The sequence below is a fragment of the Notamacropus eugenii genome, chromosome 1 (genome assembly GCF_028372415.1).
Source record: "Notamacropus eugenii isolate mMacEug1 chromosome 1, mMacEug1.pri_v2, whole genome shotgun sequence".
In the NCBI taxonomy this organism is placed as follows: Eukaryota; Metazoa; Chordata; class Mammalia; order Diprotodontia; family Macropodidae; genus Notamacropus; species Notamacropus eugenii.
In genome coordinates this window covers 492,042,619-492,066,148 of record NC_092872.1, presented here as the reverse complement: position 1 = coordinate 492,066,148, position 23,530 = coordinate 492,042,619, and the positions used below count along the sequence as shown (strand labels likewise).

The 23,530-nt window shown below is 38.3% G+C and overlaps 1 protein-coding gene and 1 pseudogene across 3 annotated transcripts; one reads left to right on the top strand and one right to left on the bottom strand.

Annotated features, from left to right (window-relative positions):
• The first annotated feature begins 6 nt into the window (after positions 1-6).
• On the top strand, positions 7-23,530 carry LOC140519704 (major urinary protein-like). 3 transcript variants are annotated; one of them, XM_072633011.1, is made up of 7 exons: positions 11,575-12,486; positions 13,631-13,764; positions 17,244-17,314; positions 17,917-18,024; positions 19,413-19,514; positions 19,721-19,765; positions 23,336-23,530. In XM_072633011.1, exons 1-6 carry the CDS (start codon positions 12,403-12,405, stop codon positions 19,741-19,743), a joined length of 522 nt encoding a protein of 173 aa, XP_072489112.1. In that variant the 5' UTR covers positions 11,575-12,402; the 3' UTR covers positions 19,744-19,765; positions 23,336-23,530. The 3 variants fall into 3 exon arrangements, 1 of the variants encoding a protein (XP_072489112.1); XR_011972269.1 differs by lacking the exons at positions 11,575-12,486; positions 17,244-17,314; positions 17,917-18,024; ... (1 more) ...; positions 19,721-19,765; positions 23,336-23,530 and adding exons at positions 7-742; positions 923-969; positions 1,665-7,823 and having other exon boundaries at positions 13,631-13,715; XR_011972268.1 differs by lacking the exons at positions 11,575-12,486; positions 17,244-17,314; positions 17,917-18,024; ... (1 more) ...; positions 19,721-19,765; positions 23,336-23,530 and adding exons at positions 7-742; positions 923-7,823 and having other exon boundaries at positions 13,631-13,706.
• LOC140519707 (ran-specific GTPase-activating protein pseudogene) lies at positions 9,691-10,831 on the bottom strand (annotated as a pseudogene).

Genomic DNA, 23,530 nt, shown 5'->3' with positions numbered 1-23,530 from the left:
GTAGTCACCATTCCTCCCTTGCTTTCTTTCCTTATTCCATTCCCTCCTATAAAACATGACCCTGATATTAGAAGAAAAACAAAGAATAGGTCAAATTGTTCCTAGAATCTTAGGCAAAAAGCAACAGAAAGTCTGATATTTCTGCTTAGTATTCTTCGTTTAAGGGGAAAGAAATGTTTATTGTTTGGCTGCACTGGTCCTTGAATGAGATGAGAAACAGAAACTGTGTTGCCTCTGGGAACATGGAGAACTATCAGGTTTTACCATGCACCATATCTTCACATTCTAAAACCTTCTGGATATTAACATTGATCTTGCTTCTGTTCCTTGCAGACCTCTAGCACTTCTATCTTTTCTTCTGATATATCTTTGGATCTTGACATCTAATGATATGTAAAACCCTAAAGATTTCTGGGTTTTTCTATTCTTCCTGCTATGAACTTTCTTTTTATGTTCTGTCTTTCCCAACTAGAGCCTAAGGAATTCCTTGAAAGCAAAGACTATCACATTTTTTCCCTATTTTTATCCAGAACACTCAGAGGACTGGTTGGAAAATATTAAGTGCTTAATTTATGTTTTTCATTCATTTATTAATTCATGATCTCTAATAATAGGTAACATTCTCTACATGCAGGTCGACAAAAAGGAGGGGCTTTGAATCAAGTCATAAAAAGTAAATTTGAAAAAATTTATACATCACATGGACTTAAAAAAGAAAATGTCATTGACGTGATGAAAACTGGTAAGTCTTTCTAATCTTTTTTTTCCAATTTCCCTGAAATAGGGAAAATAAATATCTATAGAACAAATCTCATCCTACTAGAGAGATCCCTATTTCTTTTGCATGTAGGATTGTGGCACACTGAACATCTGTGGGGAGTTTGTATCCGAGAAACATTCATGTTCTACTTTTTCTCCACAGATCCATGTAGCCGACCTTAGAATAGGGAAGTTGACACCAGTGCTCAGGTTGGTCACATCTGATTCTAAGGCTATGCTCTATAAGCAGTGCTTTGTGCTCTGAAATCCAGCTGTGAACTGGATGATATTATCTAATCAGGAAGGACTTTGTATAGATCCAAGGCCATTGTTGTGCTTGCTTCTTCATGCTTCACTCCTCCTCACAAACTAGAACCGAAAGTAGGAATGGTAGTCCTTTTAGAATCTTCAATTCACCTTTAGCTGTTCTGAGAATTCTTTTCTTCTTCCCTTCTCTTTTTCCTCTTCCATTTACCTGGTTCAGTCCTGCTCTTGGGTACTTTTCCCCTTCTCCCTCCCTTCTCTCTATCTTCTACCAGATACCAAGAGACAGTGCCTTGGGGAGGGAGTACCATTGCCTGGGTGTGGCTCAGGAATCCATCATTGTTTGATATTCCATATCAAAACTTGAATAAAATGTCAATTTAAGGGATGAATATTTTTATTTTGTAATTCTTTAGACATTTCTATTGCATTTCTCTCCCTTACAATTAGTATTATTATTACTACCATCATTATTATTGTTTCAAAGGATCAGGTTAATCATTTATCACAAATTCTTCCTCACTGAAAAGATTCTTACACATATTGGATAGGAGATTGAAAAGATGAAAGTCACTTTCTAAAGTCCCTTCCAATTTTAAATTTCCAGGTATAATGTCTTTCCTTGCTCTTTTCCTCTCCAGGTCAAACATCAGAAGGCTTTTCAACATTTCTCATAGTGTATGATTTTTGGCCTCCTCACAAATAGGTCATCATCTTCTTCTTAAAGAGATCCTTTTAATCAATATTCCCTTAAAAAGGTGGTACTCAGAAATGGAAGTTATTAAAATATAGTATGAGCAAAGAAGAAACAAATTGAATAACTAACACCAATGATCTACATAACATAAATCCATCAGTTTAACCAAAATTGTATAAGTGTATCTCTACTATCTATGTATACACACATATTACAACACACCATTGATTTATATTAATTTCTGATCAGCCAAGACCTAGAATGGCATTTGAAGTTGCATATATTGTTTCCTCCTCTCCATATATGTTTCTACTCTGCTCAATTTCCCTTGTACTCATGTAATTAATTCTTTGAATCTTAATGTAAGGAATAAAAAATACATAATGCAAGATTTCCAATTTGTATCTATGCAAATTCTTTCAAAAATGAGTTACTACTACATCATTTATTTTTAAATGACTTGCGTATGTGAATGTAATTCAGTTTCATTTAATTTTTGTTGCTATGTGTGTTATTTTTCTGGGTTTTCTCATTTCATACTGCATCAGTTCAGATGTCTTCCAATGCTTCTTTGTATGGGCCATTTTCATCATTCCTTACAGATCGATAATAACACATTGCATTTATTTACTACAGCTTGTTCAGTCATTCCCAAATCAATAGCCATCTACTTTGTTTTTAGTTCTTTGCTACTACAAAAACTACTACTATAAATATTTTGATACATATGGGACGTTTTCTTTTAATCAGAGATCTTTTTGGTATATGCCTCGTAATGAGATCTCTAGGACATAGAATATAAATATCTTAGTCACCTTCTCAGTTTCATTTCAAATGATTTTGCAGAATAATTGCATCACTTCATAACTTCATCAACACTGAATTCATGTTCTACAAACTTTATAATACTGACTAATCCTAGCACTCAGCTACTAAGCAAAACTTCAGAGTTGTCTTGATTTGTGTGTTTCCCTTATTTTTAGTGATTTAGAATATTCTCTTACAAGGGAACCAACGGTTTTTAGTTCTCCTCTTGAGAGCAATTTGTTCACATCTTCCACCACGTTATCTATTGGGAAATAGCCATTCTTATATCTTTCCATTAATTGCCTATTTATCTTGGGTATCATACCTCTGTCAGATATATACTGGAATGGTTTTTCTCCAACTAATTCCCTTTCCTTATTTCCCCTGTTTGTGTTCATTTTAGTCATACAAAGGCTTTTTATTTTCATGAAATTAAAATTATCCATTTTTGCTTTCTATAATTATCTCTTTTTGTTTAAAAATCCACCCTCTCCAGTGATAGCTGTGAAAACTGATCTAGTTGCCTTCTAATTTTTATACGACCTTTAATATTCAGGTTACATCCATTTTGAGTTTGTTGTGCCATATGGTGTAAGATGTTGGTCTAAACTTAATTTCTGCAAGATGTTTTTCCAGTTTTTTCAGCAAGTCTCAAAAATAGAGAAGGCACCCATAGCTATCAAGTTTTAGGTGTATTGAACACTAGATTATTGCCATTGTTTCTGATTCTTTCTTTTCTACTTTTCTATTTTTTTACTTGTACCAGATAATTTAAACAAATATTGCTTTATAATTTAGTTTGAGATTTGGATGTGCTATTCTATCTTCATTTCTAGTATCCTAAATTGTTTCTTTTTCTATTCTATATATTTTGTTCCCTCAAATAAATTCTAATATTATTTTATTTAGATCTATACAGTGTTACTTGGTAATTTGGTTGTTGTAACATTAATTCTATAAATTAATGTAGGTGATAATGTCATTTTTATTATATTGGCACTACCTAGTTTTGAGTACTGAATATTCCTCCTGTTACTTAAGTTATTCTTACTTTAAAGTGTTTTGCAGTTTTATTTCTATGGGTCTTAGGTCCGTCTTGGTATACTGATTGTAAGATATTTTATGCATTTTACAGTTATTGGTAATGGGGCTTCTCTTTTTATTTTTTACTTCTAGAGTTTATTATTTCTATATAGAAATCCTAGTTATTATGGGGAGGCAGTTATTTTGTGGTGTTGTGCTTTATCTTATTGATTCTCTCAGTTGGTTTTATTATTTTTTCTTTGGGATTTTCTAAGTAAAAATCATTAGGAAATTGTGGTAGTTTTTGTCTTCTATTTATCAATCTTCACTACCTCTATTTCCTTCTTTTGTGTTATTCCCATTACTAGAGCCTTTATTGCTATGAAGTGTCCTGGTAACTACTGGATATATTCTGGCTTAGTTTGAGCCTAATATACCAACCTCTTGAAATAATTTTGAATTGTTTTCTTAGTTATGGCATAGGGATGAAATCTGGGATTCATTATAAACCCTTCTCTGAAACTTTGGACCTCATGTGAAGGATTGGTAATACAAGGTGGTTTTGGTAGGGTAACATAGATGATACCAAGAAAGCATTTTACACTCTAACGAGCTCCACAGGGACATTTTCATGGTGCATACACAATTTTAAATTCAACAAATATTTATTAAGCAACTATTGTATATAAACAATGTATTATAGTTAAGACATGGTCCCTGCCTTCATAGAGTTTACAATCTATAGCCTAATAGTGGAAAAAGGCACAAAGCTACAATAAAAATAAACACTTGGAGACACTATATTCAACTTGTATGTGGATTCTCCCAGACACACTATCATAGATTCAAGGTATTCCAGGTTCAAATTTATTGAATAATCTTATAACTAACTACACACCCCAATTAAAACTTCTTTGTCAGAGTACACATTCAGTTCAATCCAAAGCTGTTTTTTGTCTAAATAGATAATATTGATTACATAAAATTGAAAAGGTTACGCATGAACAAAATTAGTACAACTAGGATAGTAAGGGGAGTGATACAATGGGGAAGGGGGAATCAAATATTTCTGAAAATAGCTTTATAGCCAAGATATATAGGGACCTAACAGAAATTTGTAAAACCAATAGATAAGTGGTTGAAAGATGTAGTCAAACAATTCTCAAAGGGAGAATTGTGAATTATTAACAAACACATGAAAAAATTCTTTACATGACTAAATTAACCAGGAATCAACAAGTGTCATTATAGAGGAAAAAATGTGACTGAGGTGGATTTTCTTTTCTTGCAATTTAGAATGGAAAGAGGCTGATTTCTCTCATACTGGACTTGTTTAAGGCTATAACCTTCCCTTTATTCAGAATTCTCTCCAAAGGGTCCTCTTCATTCTTTCCACACAGAAGGCTGAATATGTGTAGGGAGACCCAATGTTCAAGGCTACCTGGTGATGGCTAAACTAAAGGAGCTCACACAGCTTTAGCCAAGGGAAAATGATGCAAATCTATGTAGATTTCTCTCTTTACCATGTTAGAGTGTTTATTAAAATGAATCACCAACATAAAATATTCTCAAACCTACCTAACTTGTCCAGCCCTCTAGTAGAGAAAACCCACACATCTGGCCAGAGATGTAGATATCCAACTGGTTTACATTATATGTATTCAAAAAAGGAATTCTCCTTTTCTCATACTGGAATAAGTTTACACAGTTTGAAGCATATGTGATCAACCATGGATTTTATGTGAAGCAAGAAAAGAAGGTAAATAAAAAACTTTGGAGAGATAGAAAAAAATCATATAATAATGTATTCTCTAATCCTGTGAAGCTGACTTTCTTGCACTTCCCCACATGAGACATTCTATCTCCTGACATTGAATTTTTGCAGGCTCTTCCAAATGCCTGGAATATTCTCCATCTTCATCTATGCCTCCTGATTTCCTTCAAGTTCCAGTTAAAATTCTGTCTTTTATGGGAAACTTTTCCTGATTCCCCTTATTGCTTGTACTTACCTTCCTTTGATTTTTTTCAAATTTATCCCACATTAATCTTCTTTGTATATAATAGTTTGTACCCCCTCATTAGACTGTGAAATTCTTGAGGGTAAGCACATTTTTTGGTCTTTCTTTATATTCTCAGCATGCCTGGCACATAATAGTTGCTTGAGTAAATATTTACTATTAATTGATAAACTAGGAGGAAAAGTGCAAAAGTATCAGTTAAAAAAATAGAGATGGCAGGGAGCTGTTAGAATGAGTTGTAGAGAATAAACCCTTTCCATAGCTTTTCTCAACTATTAGAAGGATGATCATCTAGCAACTATAGCCCATTTTTTTGTTCCATTAAGAAGGGACAAAGTAACTGAAGACAGCATGTACACTGAGCCCTAAGTAAAGAAACTCACATCACAAGATGCTTATGGTGACCTAACAGTCCCTTCCCATGGTTCCCTTTATTTTACCATCTTTTCCACAGATTAAACTAATTAACCCCCTACTGGAGCTGCTGTCACAAATTGCCAAGCCAATATTCTCAATAGTTTTCTTATTTTCTATGAAAGGGAAAAACAATCATATCTCTTGCAGACACACTACACTGGTAAAACCTACAGAGTGTCCAAACCAAAGTGCAAATTTCCTTTTGGCAAGATGTCAATTGTCATGTGGCACTTGGAGTAATTTCCCTTTGGCAGAGACCATTGCCATATGATATCTTGGTTGTTAAGAAGAAGAAGAAGAAAGAGTCAAATCAAAATAAATATTGCTTCACCTCATACCCAGTAAACTGGCAAATATAACAAAAAATGGGAATAGTTAGTGATGGATGGATTGTGAAAAGACATGTTCAATGTTGGTGGAGCTGTGAACCATTTGGAAAGGTAATTTGGAATTATGTGTAGATAGTCATACCATGTTGATCAAGAGGTATCAGTGCTAGATATCTAGGTTATCTAGAGGATAACCTAGGGAGGTTAATTACAAAAATATATACCCCAAGAAATGGAAAATATTCATAATAAGTTTCTTTTTGTAATGTCAAAGAACTGAAAAAAAGTAGTTGCCTTTAGATTTTGGAATAGCTAAACAAAGTATGACTCATCAATGTAATGGGACACTTTCAAAAATGATGAATGATGGGATGAATACAGAGAAATATGGGTAAACCTAGAAACTGATTACAAATAAAATATTCATGGAGGAAGAGACAAAATGGCAGAGAGAAAACATTTTTGTGTAGTTATTTTTATACAACTCCTCTTCAGTAACATAAGAAAATATGCCAAACTGAAATCTGAAAGACAAAACAAAGAAGAAATGTCACAGTGAGTCATTTTTCTAGCCTACAGAAGTGTTAGAAAACTGAATTCTGTGGATATTGTGGTGAAGGCTAACCAGGAACACAGTAATATGTCAGTGGTAGCCAAGTCAAGACCTGGAGTGGTAAAGGAATTGAGATGGAACATCAGGGAAAGAAGTACTGGAGCAAATGGAGAACCCAGGACACCTCTAAGTTAGCTCTGGGAGCAAGAACATATTCCATCTGGCAGTTCTGTCCCAAATTACCCAGTTCCAGGTTATAGTTTTAGGGCAGAGAGAAATGGACAAGTCTTTAAAAAGCAGGGGGCTGTAAGCTGAGTACTAAAAACAAAACAAGTAATAGAAGTGTACCTCTGTGATTCTGAGCCCAGGAGCAGGATGGTAGTTCAGTTATGACCCTTAGAAGAGCATGTAAGACTGTCCTAAAATAACCAAAGCAAGAGATGAAGATTAAAGGGGAGCCAGAAGTTCAGTCACACTGAGACTGCAGAACTTCCCAGTAGGCTAGTAATGGCTGAGTTCAGCGGAATCTTTTGAAACCCAACTACACACAAGACAATAAAACCAAACCTGAATTAGACACTTAAAGAGCTCAGATCAGGAGGTCATGGAAGAGATCTCTCCCTGGATAATACCAATCTGGTAGCACTGGAAACTTATAGATCTCCAGACAGAGCTGTGAAAGCAAGAGAAGGACATAAAAGAACAGAAAGCAAGGACAGACGTTACCCACCCCATGTATACATTAGCTCATCATAAACTATAGTGTTCAAAGTCAAAAAATAGGCCAGAAAAATGAGCAGACAACAATATCAACAAAAGAACCTGACTATAAAGAGCTACTAAGGTGACAAGGAAGCTGAGGACATAAACGCAGAAAATAATCACCTGAAAACATCTATAAGAAAAAGCTTAAAGAACAGTACAGATTGGACACAACCCCAAAAAAGAATTCCTAGGTGAGTTGAAGAAATTTTTTTTTTTTGAGGGATACATTAAGTGGCACTTTATTGGAACACAAAACAATTACAGTGAGTGAGATGATCTCCTTTCGGAAGAGGGAGGGTGAGTAGCTGGTATACTTATACCCCACACCCCTCCCTGGCTTCTCGGGGTCCAGGGGAAAGCATCTTGGGGACATATACCTCCTCTTACACACATTAGGAAAGCATTTAAAAACATACCCTCCTGTCCCCCAAGAACTCACTCCGGTGGGGACAGCACAGGAAGAAATCAAAGCCAACAGAACATTCATGGAGTACAGTTTCATGTTTCCAGAGAGCATAAGAGAACATTTCATATGCAATCACTTAACTCTTTCTTGCGCTAACAGCCGATTTCTGAAGGGGTCTTTGGCCTCCTTCTCCTTCACTGACTGCCCCTGTACAGTCAGTCACCCTGCTTTACAAGACCAAACAGGAATGAGAGTATAACAAGGTCAGCAGTTGGAGAAGGAAGCTTTCCTTTGGAAGGGCACTCCATTGAGAAGGGACCAGGGGCTGGCATTTTTAAATGGACAAACACAGACCCAAACAGGGAAAACACCAGATCATAACGTTAACATCTAGAGCTGGGACATAATAAATACAGGTGAACTGGTGGAGGATGCTAAGTGAGAACCTTCAGCAAGTGAGACGGACATGCTTTCTTTGTTTTGTTTGAAAATAAAGTACTTTTGGTGGGTGGGAAGGAAAACAATTAAAGGAAACCTTCCAAGACTAAAAGTCTGAAGTGAGTTCTCTGACTACTACTAAGAAACACTACAGGCTAATATGCTTTTCAACTGTTTGTTGCTTTCCAAAGCTCACAGTGAATAGTGGAAATAAAACCCCAGCCTGGGTGCCTTTCTGTTCTCACCGATTACAGTTAAACATTTCTCAAGCTTATGGTAGAATAAAATGTTTAAAAAAAAACAAAACAAACCCTTCAGCCATTAAATTGTAAAACCGTCCTCCCTGGGGGGGGGGGGGGGGGGGCGGCGCTTTCATTTTGAGTAAGCTGAAAGTTCTTGGCTTTAAAACTTAGAGTAGAGCAAAACTTCAAGGTGAGCAGCCAGAGAGCAAGCACAGGGACACACAAGACACAGCCACACCCAAGTGATGACTTCTCTGAGGGCACACAGGCGGCTGAGGTATCCTTCACTTCTAGGGGTGCTGGGGAATGACAGTCTGCATCTCCTGGGAGGGGATGTAAGGTGGATAGCTGACCGCCTGAGGCTGCCCACCCCCAGGCAGCGCTCCGGACAGCTCCTGACAATGACCAGGCCTTTCTCCCACTCAGACCTCCAAACACCCTGGGCGGCACCAGGAGCTTGGCAAGCCTTGCTCACTGCTCTCCCCAGGGGTCATGCATGCCTTCTCCCGCCTCAGCTAGGCTGCTGGAGCTCCCATAGGTGACAGATATCCCCCAGTGCCAACCAAGTCTGACTCTTGTACTGACCCGCCACACTAGGAGTGTTCCACAGCCCTGTGGGTGAAGTGCCTCATGCCAGAAGAGGAAAACACATTGGCTTGGCTTACAGAATAAGGCCTGAGAGTGGAACCTCCAGCCTGGCCCATGTGCCCACCAGGAGAGCCGTGACCCACAAAGGCCATACAAAAGCTACTTCCACTGACTTCCCCTTGACTCCCAGGCTGGCCAAGGCCACAACACTAAGGTATCCAGAGCACAGTGCCCTACTCCACAGCTTCCCAGAGATGAGTGTCCATGGGAGCCTCAACATCTTAAGCTATGCCAACTGTGCCCTAGGAAATAATGCTGCAACTGTGCTGGCTTAGCTGGCACATCACAAATGAAGAAGCATCTACCGTGGGGGTGTGGGGGGCCTTCCCAATCAAACTGAATGATGCATCCTCCAAAGCCCCCTCAGTCACCAACACAAAGACAAAGGCACAGACAACAACCATTGCCAGGAGTTCCAGCCATCAGCGTGTTTAAGTAAACATATAAAACTCAGGCCTGTCCTTGGAGGCAGGGTTCAAATGTTTTATTCACTCTTTTGGATGTACTATAAATTAGTGTTTCCACTATGGAAAAGAATGTTGTGAGTGCAGTACATATGACTGGGAATGGGTTTTCTGAAGACATCTTGGAAAGGCTAAAAGCTTAGAAAACAACCTGGAGGCTGGAATTCAGTTCTTTATATAAAGTCCCTTGTAAAAAAACCAAAACAAAACAAAATGAAACAAAAAGAAAGAAAATAAAAGGAAAGAAGGCGAGGCCTGCGAGATGATTTATTGCAGTAACACGTCCTGATCCTTAGTCTCCTTCTCAAGCACCTCGGGGCTCTCGGGCTCTTGGCTGCTTTCTTTCTTCTCCTTCTTCTCCTTCTTCACCCACAGCTCCGAGAACTTCCCACCACTTTGTCGGTGTTTTCTTTGCCTGCTCCTGCTTTCTTTTCTTTTTCTTCTATTTCATTGCTGCATTCTTCAGATTTTGCCTTAAACTTCTGGGCTCTTTCTGCATTTAGGAATCGAATCGCCAGCAGCTCAGGCTTGGGACTTTCATCAGCTAAGTCTGCGTGTGTGTTCCAGACCCACGCCCTGTCACTGCCTGCTTTGGGTTTCAGCTCCATCAGTGGTGTTATACAGTGACTGGCACAGATCTTCAGGGTTTTGTGCCTTCTCTTCTCCTTGTGTTTCAGCAGCTTCACGTCACCCGTCCCTCGCTCTTTCCATTCGGGAAGGTCGTTCTCAGATGCAAATCGGAACAGCTTGGCCCGCATCTTGAAGAGCTCTTCTTCATCTTCTTCCAGGGTCTTAATCTCCTGCTCAGGAAGAGACACGATGGGCTCAAACTGTGGGTCACGGTTCGAGTCGTCCACGTTCTCTGTGGACGCGTCGTGCCCCTCATGAGATTCCTTGGCAGCCGCCGTCGCAGCGGGAGGCGATGCGGCGGCGGCGGTGCTTGGTCCCGGCGGTGCGGCGGCGCTCGGTCCGGTCCGGTCCGTGCCTAGTCTGGCGCTGGCGCCTCGAGCCCCGCGCTTTCCTCAGCTCAGCCCCAAAGCACGCCCCCGCCCCCTGAAGAAATGTTTAAAAAAGCAAAACAAGACTTTTAAAAACTAAAAAGCAGTAGAGAAGAAATAGAAAAAGTGAGAAAAAGGATGAGAGAATTGCAATACAGTCATGAAAAGGGAATTAAATAATAATATTAAATAATCATTTAATTAGTTTTAATTACTAATATGAAATAATTGCAAGATATAATATAAATTATTAAATAAGCAAATAGAAATCATTAATTAGTTATGATTGATTAACTAATAAGCTTAGGAGAAGAGAAAAAACTTCCTGAACTAACTTCTTCAATAACTCCTTAAACTGGCCAAAGAAAGCTACTAACTTCATAAGATATCAAGGAATAACAAGACAAAGCAAAAGACAGAATAGTAGATGAAACTATGAAATATCTGACAAGAAAAAGAGCTGACCTAGAATACAAATCAAGGAGAAATCATTTAAGAATCATTGGAATACCTGAAAGCCGTGAACAGAAAGTGAAGCAATGAGAATCTAGACAAATAATTTACATAATAGGTAAAACTCTGTAAATGGAAAGAATAACAAAAGGAAACTAAATGTTACAAAATTACAATAATCAAATTTGTCTGTAAAGAATTTATGTAAAGGGAACTCCTGATTTCTTTGGAGAAGTGGGCTTCTATGAGTGGAACATAATAGGTATTGGTCCTCAATATGAGGGATGGCTCCCATGGTGGCAATGGGGTGGGGAGATGGAGGAGATGGATACATTGGAAAATGGTTACGTTTTTGTGATGTGAAACCAAAGTGTATCTATGAGTTATACTGGTAGAGTGAGTTTCATCTCTGGGAGCACTTTATACCCTTAAATTCAAAGAAAAAGACCAAAGAAATAAAAGAATGTCCTTAGTATGTTTTATTGTCCACAAAGGAGATTACATCCAAACATTTCAGTCTGGCCAGTGCCTAGAATTGTATTTTGCAAGCAATAGATACTTAATAAATGTTTCTTGAATTTCTGCAACTAGACAGAAAGCTATGAGACAGTGATGAAAAAAATTTCTTCATTTGGACATTTTTCCCACACTTAGACAAGATTCGTGTACCTTAGGTGCTTTTTTTGGCAAGTTTCAACACTTTTTAAAATGGGGAACTCAGTGTAATCCTTTCTGAGAAGTTAATTGCCTGACTGACACAAGGACAAAAAACATACAAACTGCGTTTTCTGTTCTCAGGATAGACACAGAGCTTATCTGAAGAAGCTGGCTCAACCCAACGCTGGCTGTTGATCTTGGAAATTTATATTTCAGAACTGTCAAATTTTTATTGTCAAAAAATACTTTAATATTCTGTCCTTGGGGCCTTTGGTTAGCAGTTACTCATTGGTTAGTGACTGAATAAAGTATTCTTTGAAGGATTAAGTCCCCTTAGTGCCACATCATCAGGAACTCTATCCTAGAATGAGGTATAAAGGCAGCTGACCAGAGAGTCTGAGAGTTCATCAGAATCCTCACACATTCAGGTGCTACTGAAGCATCAGAGATAAACCCTTCAGAAAATGAAGATTCTATTGCTGATTGTGGGGCTGGCCCTGGTGTGTGGCCTCCAGGGTCTCAATAACAATGCACAAGACTCACCAAAGGTAAGTGAGTAAGAGTAGAAACAGGTTGATAGAGTTGTCTGGAAAAGGGGTGAGGGTAACTGGAAAGTAAAACAACCTCTTTGGGAAGAACAGAGAAAAGTAGGACTTGCAGCTAAAAGGAAAAAATGTGCATTTCTGTCTTCTCACTCAAAACTAACCACCCCAATAGTTGCGCTGTTGGCCAATAATATGAAATTACACATAAGTGTGTGCCCATGCCTTATTTCTTTTATATAACTAGAATAAAAAAGCCCCAGATTCTCATTCATCATAATACAGATCATAGAATAAATTCTGTATCTGAAAAATGAAGTGTTTCACTGGGTTATATATGAATTTTCTTTCTCTAAGATGTTGAACTCCTGAGACTCCATTCTTAAAGAAAAACTACTGCAAGTGAAATCTAGGATTTCTGCTTCTGATTGCAATAGGAAATGAGATGATAAATCCCACCGTCTCCTTTTCTGCAACCCGCCATTTAAACCAGTTTTGCTGTAAAGATTCAGATGGTAGCTAGAAGGCTTTTGTTCTGTGCATGTGCCAGGATTTGATGCTACATGAATTCTCTGATTGAGTATTATCTCATATTCAGGTAGAGAAGAAGAAAAGCGTGTCTCCAAGGACCATGAGTGATTAGAGTCACAGAATGAACACAAGTCTTTCATTAGTAATAAGGGAGAATTACTGTTAGGACCCCAGTTGAGATCTTGTGTGTTCTTGTGGCAATCTCTCTCACTTATCCCCAAATAATTGAAGAAATTATCAATCATATCTAAGTCCAAAATACATACCAAGAGGAAAGGAATATAATGCTGTGACTAGAATAATGCCATGAACCACACAGTGCCAATGCAATTTGGAGAAATGAGCAAACCAGGGCCTTCAAAGTTTAAATAATTTGCCCAAAGTCACAGAATGAGTTAGAATAAGAGACTCCTAGTCTCATTAACTTTCTGCTATACTGTGAAGACAATGTGAAAACCAGGTAGAATTAGGGTAAAGATATAATTCACCATTCAGGCTTCAGTTTCCTCACTTGTAAAAGAAGGGATTTGGACTATAATCCTTCCCAGCATACAAAAATTTTGGGCCTGTGTGACCAGAGGTGTCTTTTTTCAATTCTCATCAAAATTCTTTCTCATAGATTACTGGAACATGGTTCACTGTTGGACTGGCCTCAAATGTGACATTTAAGATTGAGGAAGGAGGTAGCTTCAGAAAGTTTGTCAAAAATATCACTGAACAAGATGGTGTTCTCACCGCAGCATACTTCAGGAGGTAAGTGCTAGCTGTGTTAGTTGGTGGTTATGGAAATGGGGACAAAAATCTGGGTAATAGTTTTGTTTTTTTTTAACACAAAAGAAAATGGTCTGCTTTATTCTGTGATCCAGTTCCATAGTTCTTTCTCTGCATGTGGAAAGTTTTTTGCTTCAAAAATCCATTGGGAAGTTTTAAAATTCTTGCATTGCTATGAAGGACTAAGTCTAACAGAAAAATTCCTCGCACACTGTAGTTGTTGCTGTGTACAAAGTTTTCCTGGTTCTCTTCCTTTCACTCAGCATCAGTTCACATAAGTCTTTTGAAGCATCTCTGAAGTCTTCCTGTTCATCTCTAAACACTTTTGAGAGCTTCCTAGAGCAGCTAAGTGACACAATAGACACAACACTGGGACCTGAGTTCAATTTTGACCTCAAACACTTTTTTCAAAATTTATTTATTTACTTTAAGTTTACAACATTCATTTCCACAAAATTTTGTATTCCAAATTTTCTCCCCATCTCTCTCCTCTCCCCAAAACACCAAACATACTGATTAACCCTTCCACCAATCTTCCCTTCCTTCTAACACCCCCTCCCTCCCCTTATCCCCAGCTTCTCTTTTGTCCTGTAGGGCAAGATAAATTTCTATACCCCATTACCTGTATTTCTTATTTCCCAGTTGTATGCAAAAACAATTCTCAACATTTGTTCCTAAAACTTTGAGTTCCAACATCTCTTCCTTTATTCCTCCCCACCCAACCCCACTGGGAAGGCAAGTAATTCAACAATGGAAACTGGCTGCTGCTTGGGTCAGTAACTGTAGTTACTGCTCCCAGCTGCTGCTGTTGCTGGCTCTGCCACCCCCTGGGGCCGGAGCTAGGGGGAGACTCTGCTCCCTTATCACCCAGCTGAAAAAGCCCTCTCACTGACCTTTGAAGTGTTGTTGTTGCCTGTGGGTTGAGGGGTCTAGGAACCTCTGCTGCTGCTGGGGATTCCTCTCCCTAAGCCTGCTCTGGTCCTGAGCCTTCCAGTGCCACATGGCCAAGGCTGGGCTGTGCTCTGCTCTGCCTCTGGTGTGACAGACCTTTCCCATCAGCTTTCCAGGTCACCCTGGGCTGGAGATCTCCTTCATTCCATTGTTCTGTAACTTCTGCTGCTCTAGAATTTGTTGAGAGTCATTCTTCACAGGTATTTTATGGGCTGTGGGAAGAGCTAGAGTATGTGTGTCTTTCTACTCTGCCATCTTGGCTCTACCTCAGTCCGGGTAATAGTTCTGAGATCTTTAATTCACACAGACTGAGCCAGAAATCAATTACTGATGAAGTTCCCAGGATGTGGTTGTTTTCATGAACTTTAAGGACAAATGTTCAAGGAAGAAGAAATTAATGGCTATACACATACTTGAACCTTGGGTGCAGTGGTAAGGGGCAGTACTGATTAAAAGTATTTTTACATGAAGCTTGGATCTTTTGAATCATCCCCTGGGGATGATTTCTTTTCTGTTCCTAACCTCCCTGGGTCACCAGTCTCCATTTCTTAGTAGAAAGGGGATACCTACCTAAGGCCCCTCTGCTAAAATGATAGAAAGCAGAATGAAAGAGAGGGAAGAAAAATTCTCACTTAACTCACACATTTGCAGTAACTTATCCAGTCATTCCCCATTTGATGGGCATCAACTTTGCTTGCAATTCTTTCCTCCTCCAAGAAGTACTATCAATATTTTTCCTAAGAAAGTGTTTTTCTTTTGTCATGGACTTCCTTGAGATGTATGGTTATCTTTGGGAACTCTGGTCCAGAGGACATGGACATTTTAGCCCTTTTCTTAACATCATATTAAATGGTTTTCCAAACCAATTGGACAAATTTGCAACTCCAAAAATAATGCATTTGCTCTTTGTCCAGACCTTGTAAAATAGACTATTCCTATTCTTGTCATATTTGTCAATTTGCTAAGTAAGAGGTAAATCCTCAGAGTTTTTTTTAAATTTGCATTTCTCACATTATTAGTGATGGGGAACATTCTTCCCTTTAGTTGTTAACAGTTTGTCATTTTTTTCTGATTATTTTTGCTTATATTTACACTCAAGTCATCTAGGTACCTCATTAGATAGAGTACTGGGACTAGAGTCAGGAAGACCTGAGTGTAAATTTGGCCTCAGACACTACTAGCTGTATGATGCTAGTCAAGTCATTTCACCACTGTTTACATCAGTTTCCTTATCTGTAAAATGGTAATAATAATAATAATAGCATCTATTTCTCACAGTTGCTATGATGATCAAATGAAGCAATCTATGTAAAGTACTCAACACAGTATTTGGCACATAATAAACACTTTATAAATATTATTATTATATCCTTCAACTATTTTTCTATTAGGAAAACGCTTTGTGTCTCATATGTTACTATTAGTTTCCTACATATTTTGAGTATTTTAGACTTAGATAATTTGATTCAAAGATTTTTTCTTCCCTGCTGCCTGCTTCCTTTCTCATCCTACTTATTTTATTTTATTCAAGCAAAATATTTTCAATTTCATTTAGTAGAAAATGTCCTCCTAGGTATATTCATGAAGGCAGTTTAATATAATTTTCTGCTTTTTTATGACCTTTAATATTCAACCATATATCTTTTTGAGTTATGGTATAAATTTTATAGCACAATATTGTCTTAAATCTAATTTCTATGAGAACACTTTCTTGTTTTCCCAGAAATTTCTGTCAAATACAAAGTTCTTTTCCAGGTAATTTATATTTTCATGTGTACCAAATTCTGATTATTTCTTGTCCTTTCTTTTTTTCCTGCTCTACTTTTCTGTCTGTAAAAAATGAATATTAAATAGTTCAGATTATTTCAGTTATATTGATTAAATTTGGACAATTTTTGTTTTTCTCTGAGATGTTGTGAGTATAAAATACAATTTAAAAGTTCATATTTTATAAAGTACTTTCTGTGTGAAGAAGTTATAACTTTCTTCAACATGAGTTTATGAGGTAAGACAGAATATAAATATCTCTGTTTTGCAGATGAGATCCTTAATTCTCAGAAAAATAAAAAGAATAGCTTTCTCAAGGTCATACAGGCAGTAAGGGGAAGAACCATGATTTTAAATGAGATCCAGTTTCAGTTGATTTATGGAATGCCCAGTGATTATCCCAAAATATTTTCATGCAGAACTACTACTTCTTTATAATCCAATACTCTTCTAATTTTATATCATCGTATCTACTGCTCCAGAGATACTAGATTTTCAAAAGACTGAATTTTTTAAAAATAATATACAACAATTTTTTGAAATAATGACATCAGTTTCATCCTTTCAGAGACGTTAGAAGTCACCTTAGATTCAACATTGTTTATAAAATTATTGTAAGACATAAAACGTATGCATTTTGCAGATGAAATTATAATGAATAAAACAAATTCAACAAGATATTTCCTAGTAAAATTTTCTTTGCAAAAATGAGATGTTCTTGTAATTCTAATTTTTATTTCCAGGGAAAATGGTAAATGCATTCAGTTTTCTGTGAATGCTTACCCAGGAAAAGATGGTGAAATGCACGTGCAATGTAAGTATAAATGAGTATACCAATGTCTTTCAGTATTATTCTGAAATGAATTAATGCACCCAGAGATTAACAAAGAAGTGGACAGTGGTCAGAAACTATGCAAAAATGCCTTTTTGCAGTGTATCTCTCCACTTCCCTGTGTTAATTTCATTGTAACTGTATTGTGCAAAGCCTAGATCAGACCCTTTGGTCTTCTCATTTCCTCCTTACAAAGCTCTAGAGATCCAATTAGCCATTATGTGGTTGAAATAGAAACTAACTCACTACGTAGTCTTGCACAAGTGTTTTGTCCTCCTTTGGTCTCAGTTTCCCCATCTATAAAATGAGGTGCTTGGACTAGATGGTTTCCAAAATTCCTTCCATTTCTGACATTTTGTGATTCCAGAGGAAAATAAGAGGAATATTGAAAAAAAGTATAGGTCTGTCAAAAAAACAAACAAACCGCAGTTTGGTTGGAATGGCAGAACTTATGATGGAACTGAAGTTTTCAGGAAACACTGGGAAAGACCTCTACATGAAGCTTAAATACAAATAAGTCTCAACTCTTTAGCTTTGTTCCTGTAGTTTCAAAATTCTGACTTGACTTTTTGAATACTTCACAGATGATGGAGAAAACGTTTTCACCATCCAAAGTATGGACTCTAACCATTTGATGTTTATCTTGTATAATACCAAAGATGGAGAGGTGACAGTTTGGGGAGAACTCTATGGTATGTATTCTATAATCCTGTACTAATACTATTCATCTTTTCTTTTTCATGATAAGAGTACTAAAGGAAAACTAGTTGTAGCATTGTAGCTTTGAGGGTGAGCCAAACTGTCTCTCACTACCATTTAAATGCCTGAGATCAGGGGGAAAGTAAAAGCTTCCCAATACAGCAAACTGTCCATGTTGAACTTCCTTCAGTAACTTCTGAGGGCTACTTTGAACCTTAAGTAGAATTCAAAGTTTGTAAGAGCCAGGGGGGAGAGAGAGAGAGAGAGAGAGAGAGAGAGAGAGAGAGAGAGAGAGAGAGAGAGAGAGAGAGAGAGAGAGAGAGAGAGAGAGACTAAGAGGCAGAGACAGACAGTGAGAGACAGAGAGAGGTCCCAATATAAATCTTTCTTTCTCTCTGCTCTGAAAAATGGTAAATTTGAAATTAATTATTATCTGTTGTTCACCCCAAGCCTCTGATTAGTAAAGAAAATGTGAATGGGGAGGCTTCTGGCCTAATACTGAGTCATTAAATCTATATCTCTTCCCTCCTGGGTGCCTTATTTTTGCCATTTTGGGCTGTACTCACTGAATGACAGATATAGACTAACAATGGAATGGTAAGTCATGTTTATCCTAAAATCAAATTTTAAATCCAGGTAAGCAGAAAGAGCAAATCTTCTAAGAGATAGAAATAAACTTTGGGAAGGATATAGTCATCCTTGGGAGAGATTGACTGAATGTGAAGAAGGGAGATGAATAATCAGGACTTCAAGTCTTGGGAATCTTAATGGTTTCAGCAATGTGATCCTAATCTCATCTTTCTCTTCATTGTTGTATCACTGGCCCTGACATCCCAGATTTGCTCTTCATAACTCCTGTTTTTCTCAGTTTCTGAGATGACTGTAGGTTGCCCATGTTAGGTTCCCCTACAGGTTCACCTCCACACCCTGGATTCTCTAGTTCCTTTCTCCCAATAAAAATTTATTTTCGTATTTCTTATAGAATAGATGTTTAGGCATTATAACTCCAGGGGGTCACAGTTGCATTTATTTATTTGTGAAGATATTTCTTTCCAGTAGATTATAAACTCTTTGAGAGATAGAGCTACCTCTCCATTGTCTTTGTATCACTAATGCCTCACAAAGTACTTGGTACATGGTAGGTACTTAATGCTTGTTAATTGACTTACTGATAATCAACAGGGAATCCTTTTTCCTCCTTTAATAACAGGGGTAACAAATCCTGGGGTGCATGATCGTTCCAATTCCCAAAGTCTCTCAAATCAAAGTCCTCTTCCTTTGTATTCTGAACTCCACATTCATCTAGTTTTTTTCTGTGTAATCTTGAAAGTGATTAGTGAGAGAGACTTAGCAACCATCCTAACTTTCATCCTAACTACAGGCCGAACTCCGAATCTACCAAATCAAACAAAGAGGAAATTTGAGAAAATATGTGAAAGATTTGGAATTAAGAAGAATCAAATTATAGATGTGTCCAAGGCTGGTAAGTTCCGTCCAGTACCGGCTCTAATTCCCCATTTTCCCTGTGAGACTGAGAGGAGACAATTTCATAGAATGGAAACAGGCCCATTTTGATTCCCTTTGCCCTCACCCAGATGATCTTAGTGCACTTACCTGTGAGATAGTGACAAAAAACTCTGAGAAAGATTCATATCTAAAAATCATTGATATTCTGCTTTGTCTCTACAGATAGATGTGAGAATCTTAAATAAGAATCTTCAGACAGTCATGAAGGTTTGTAATCTTAATCTATGGGATTATTGCCTGGGAGTCATATTTCTTTTTTTTTTCTTTTTTAATTTATTTATTTAACTTTTAACATTCATTTTAACAAAATTTTGGGTTCCAAATTTTCTCTCCTTTTGTCCCCTCCCCCCACCCCAAAACACGGAGCATTCTAATTGCCCCTATCATCAATCTGCTCTCTCTTCTATCATCCCTCTCCTCCCTTATCCCCATCTTCTCTTTTGTCCTATAAGGCCAAATAACTTTCTATACCTCTTTACCTGTATTTCTTATTTCCTACTGGCAAGAGCAGTACTCGACAGTTGTTCCTAAAACTTTGAGTTCCAACTTCTCTTCCTCCCTCCCTCCCCACCCCTTCCCTTTGGAAGGCAAGCAATTCAATGTAGGCCAAATCTGTGTAGTTTTGCAAATGACTTTCATAATAGTCATGTTGTATAAGACTAACTATATTTCCCTCCATCCTATCCTGTCCCCCATTACTTCTATTCTCTCTTTTGATCTTGTCCCTCCCCATGAGTTTCGACCTCAAATTCCTCCCTCCTCCCCATGCCCTCCCTTCCATCCTCCCCCCAACCCTGCTTATCCCCTTATCTCCCACTTTCCTGTATTGTAAGATAGGTTTTCATACCAAAATGAGTGTGCATTTTATTCCTTCCTTTAGTGGAATGCGATGAGAGTAAACTTCATGTTTTTCTCTCACCTCCCCTCTTTTTCCCTCCACTAAAAAGTCTTTTGCTTGCCTCTTTTATGAGAGCTAATTTGCCCCATTCCATTTCTCCCTTTCTCCTCCCAATATATTTCTCTCTCGCTGCTTGATTTCATTTTTTTAAGATATGATCCCATCCTCTTCAATTCACTCTGTGCACTCTGTCTCTATGTGTGTGTGCATGTGCATGTGCATGTGTCTGTGTGTAATCCCACCTAGTACCCAGATACTGAAGAGTTTCAAAAGTTACAAATATTGTCTTTCCATGTAGGAATGTAAACAGTTCAACTTTTTAAGTCCCTTATGACTTCTCTTTGCTGTTCACCTTTTCATGCTTCTCTTCATTCCTATGTTTGAAAGTCAAATTTTGTTTTCAGCTCTGGTCTTTTCATCAAGAATGCTTAAAAGTCCTCTATTTCATTGAAAGACCAATTTTTCCCCTGAAGTATTATACTCAGTTTTGCTTGGTAGGTGATTCTTGGGTTTAGTCCTAGTTCCTTTGACTTCTGGAATATCCTATTCCATGCCCTTCGATCCCTTAATGTAGAAGCTGGTAGATCTTGTGTTAACCTGATTGTATTTCCACAGTGCTTGAATTGTTTCTTTCTAACTGCTTGAAATATTTTCTCCTTGACCTGAGAACTCTGGAATTTGTCCACAATGTTCCTAGGAATTTCTCTTTTTGGATCTCTTTCTGGTGGTGATTGGTGGATTCTTTCAATATCGATTTTGCCCTCTGGTTCTAGAATATCAGGGCATTTTTCCTTGATAATTTCATGAAAGATGATGTCTAGGCTCTTTTTTTGATTGTGGCTTTCAGGTAGTCCCATAATTTTTAAATTGTCTCTCCTGGATCTATTTTCCAGGTCAGTTGTTTTTCCAGTGAGATATGTCACATTATCTTCCATTTTTTCATTCTTTTGGTTTTGTTTTGTGATTTCTTGGTTTCTCATAAAGTCATTGGCCTCCATCTGTTCCATTCTTATTTTGAAAGAACTATTTTCTCCAGTGAGCTTTTGAATCTCCTTTTCCATTTGGCTAATTCTGCTTTTGAAAGCATTCTTCTCCTCATTGGCTTTTTGAACTTCTTTTGCAAGTTGAGTTAGCCTATTTTTCAAGGTGTTATTTTCTTCAGCATTTTTTTGGGTCTCCTTTAGCAGGGTGCTGACCTGCTTTTCATGCTTTTTTTGCATCTGTCTCATTTCTTTTCCCAGTTTTTCCTCCACCTCTCTAACTTGATTTTCAAAATCCTTTTTGAGCTCTTCCATGGCCTGAGCCCATTGGGTGGGCTGGGATACAGAAGCCTTGACTTTTATGTCTCTCCCTGATGGTAAGCATTGTTCTTCCTCATCAGAAAGGAAGGGAGGAAATACCTCTTCACCAAGAAAGTAACCTTCTATAGTCTTATTTTTTTCCCCTTTTCTGGGCATTTTCCCAGCCAGTGACTTGACTTCTGAATAATCTCTTCACACCCACTTGGCCTCCAGATCCTCCCAGCTAGCACTTGGGGTCTGAGATTCAAATGCTGCTTCCTAGCCTCAGGGCTTTGGGTGGGGGCAGGGCAGCTATTCAGTGTGAGATTAAGTTCAGGTGCTCAGGTGGGGGGCAGGGCCGCCTCATGGCCTCAGTTCCCTCAGGGGGTTTATGCAGAGACCTTCAACAATGGATCCAGGCTCCTGCCTGCTTGGAGAGCCCCTGTCCACTGCTGCCTCCACTGCTGCCTTCCAAGGGGGTCCGAGCCACGGGGACACCCCACTCCCCTCTCGACCAGCCAAAGAGACCTTCTCACCGACCCTTGTCACCTGTGGGTGGAGGGACGTGCGCAGCTGCTGGAAATTCTGTCCCTGAAGCCTGCTCAGATCTGCTCCTCTTCGTGCCGGGGCCACAGCAGAGCTGGGCTCCGCTCCCAGTCCAGGGCGCAACGGACCTTTCGGGTCAGGTCTCTCTGGAACAGAAATCTCGTCCTCTCCATTGTTATGTGGCCTCTGCTGCTCCAGAATTTGTTGCTCCAGAATCTTTTTTACAGATATTTTATGCGCTGTGGGTTCGGAGCTAGCGTATGTGCGTCTTTCTATTCCACTATCTTGGCTCTGCCCCCCAAGAGTCATATTTCTTCAGAAAACCACATCAGGTTGCTCTGGTCTTCAACCACATGTATAGATACATGCATATATGGTAGATCAGCTTCTGATACTCTATTGAATTTTGGTACTATTAGAATCTTCAGTTTAACTTCTCCTTGGTCATCCTGACATTTTCAGGTAAAGCAAATACTTCAGGTGGGGGAATGAAGGTGATTCACATTCTCTTTTTCCTGAAGTCTTTTTAAATGCTGTTCCTTGCCCCTTTCTCTATCTGCCAAAAGTTGATATCTATGAGGTTAATATGAGGATGTAGAATGGTCAGAGAAATGGGGCTTGGAGGGAAGAGAATGAAAGGGATCAAACCAAGGATTTGGGAGAAGGATGTGAAGGGATCTCAGTGTTAGGAAATGGGGTGAGTATCTGGGTGAGGTTTTGGGATGGTGATTGGAATGACCATCTAGATTTGCTATCCATTCAGTCTAATCTATTAAATGCATTCATCTAATTGAGGGAGGATTTTTGTTTGTTTCCTAGCCTAAGTATAATAGAAATAAAGATTTTTATCAGGATGCTTTTCATCCTCATCAAATTCCATTCACAGTAGGTTTCCCACTCACCTCAGATAATATTATTAAATCTCCTGAAGTCTATAGTTCCCTACCTACCTTCTTATGGGTCAAAATTACCTCCAGGATGTCAATTTTTCATCTTTGTTGCAAGTTCTACCTCTTACTTCCAGTTCCTAAGTCATTTTGTGATGTCTCACAGGAATTCCAAGGATGAAACATTCCTGTGTTTCTGCAAATCAGTCCTACTTCCTCCGAAGAATTATCACTATGGATGATGAAAATTCCTACTGGCTTTCTCTACTCTTCTCCAGGGAGATGCCATTCCCCTCCCTGCTCTTCCTTATCACAGGCAAGACTCTTGCCTGCAAATGTCTAATAAATGATTAATCCAGTA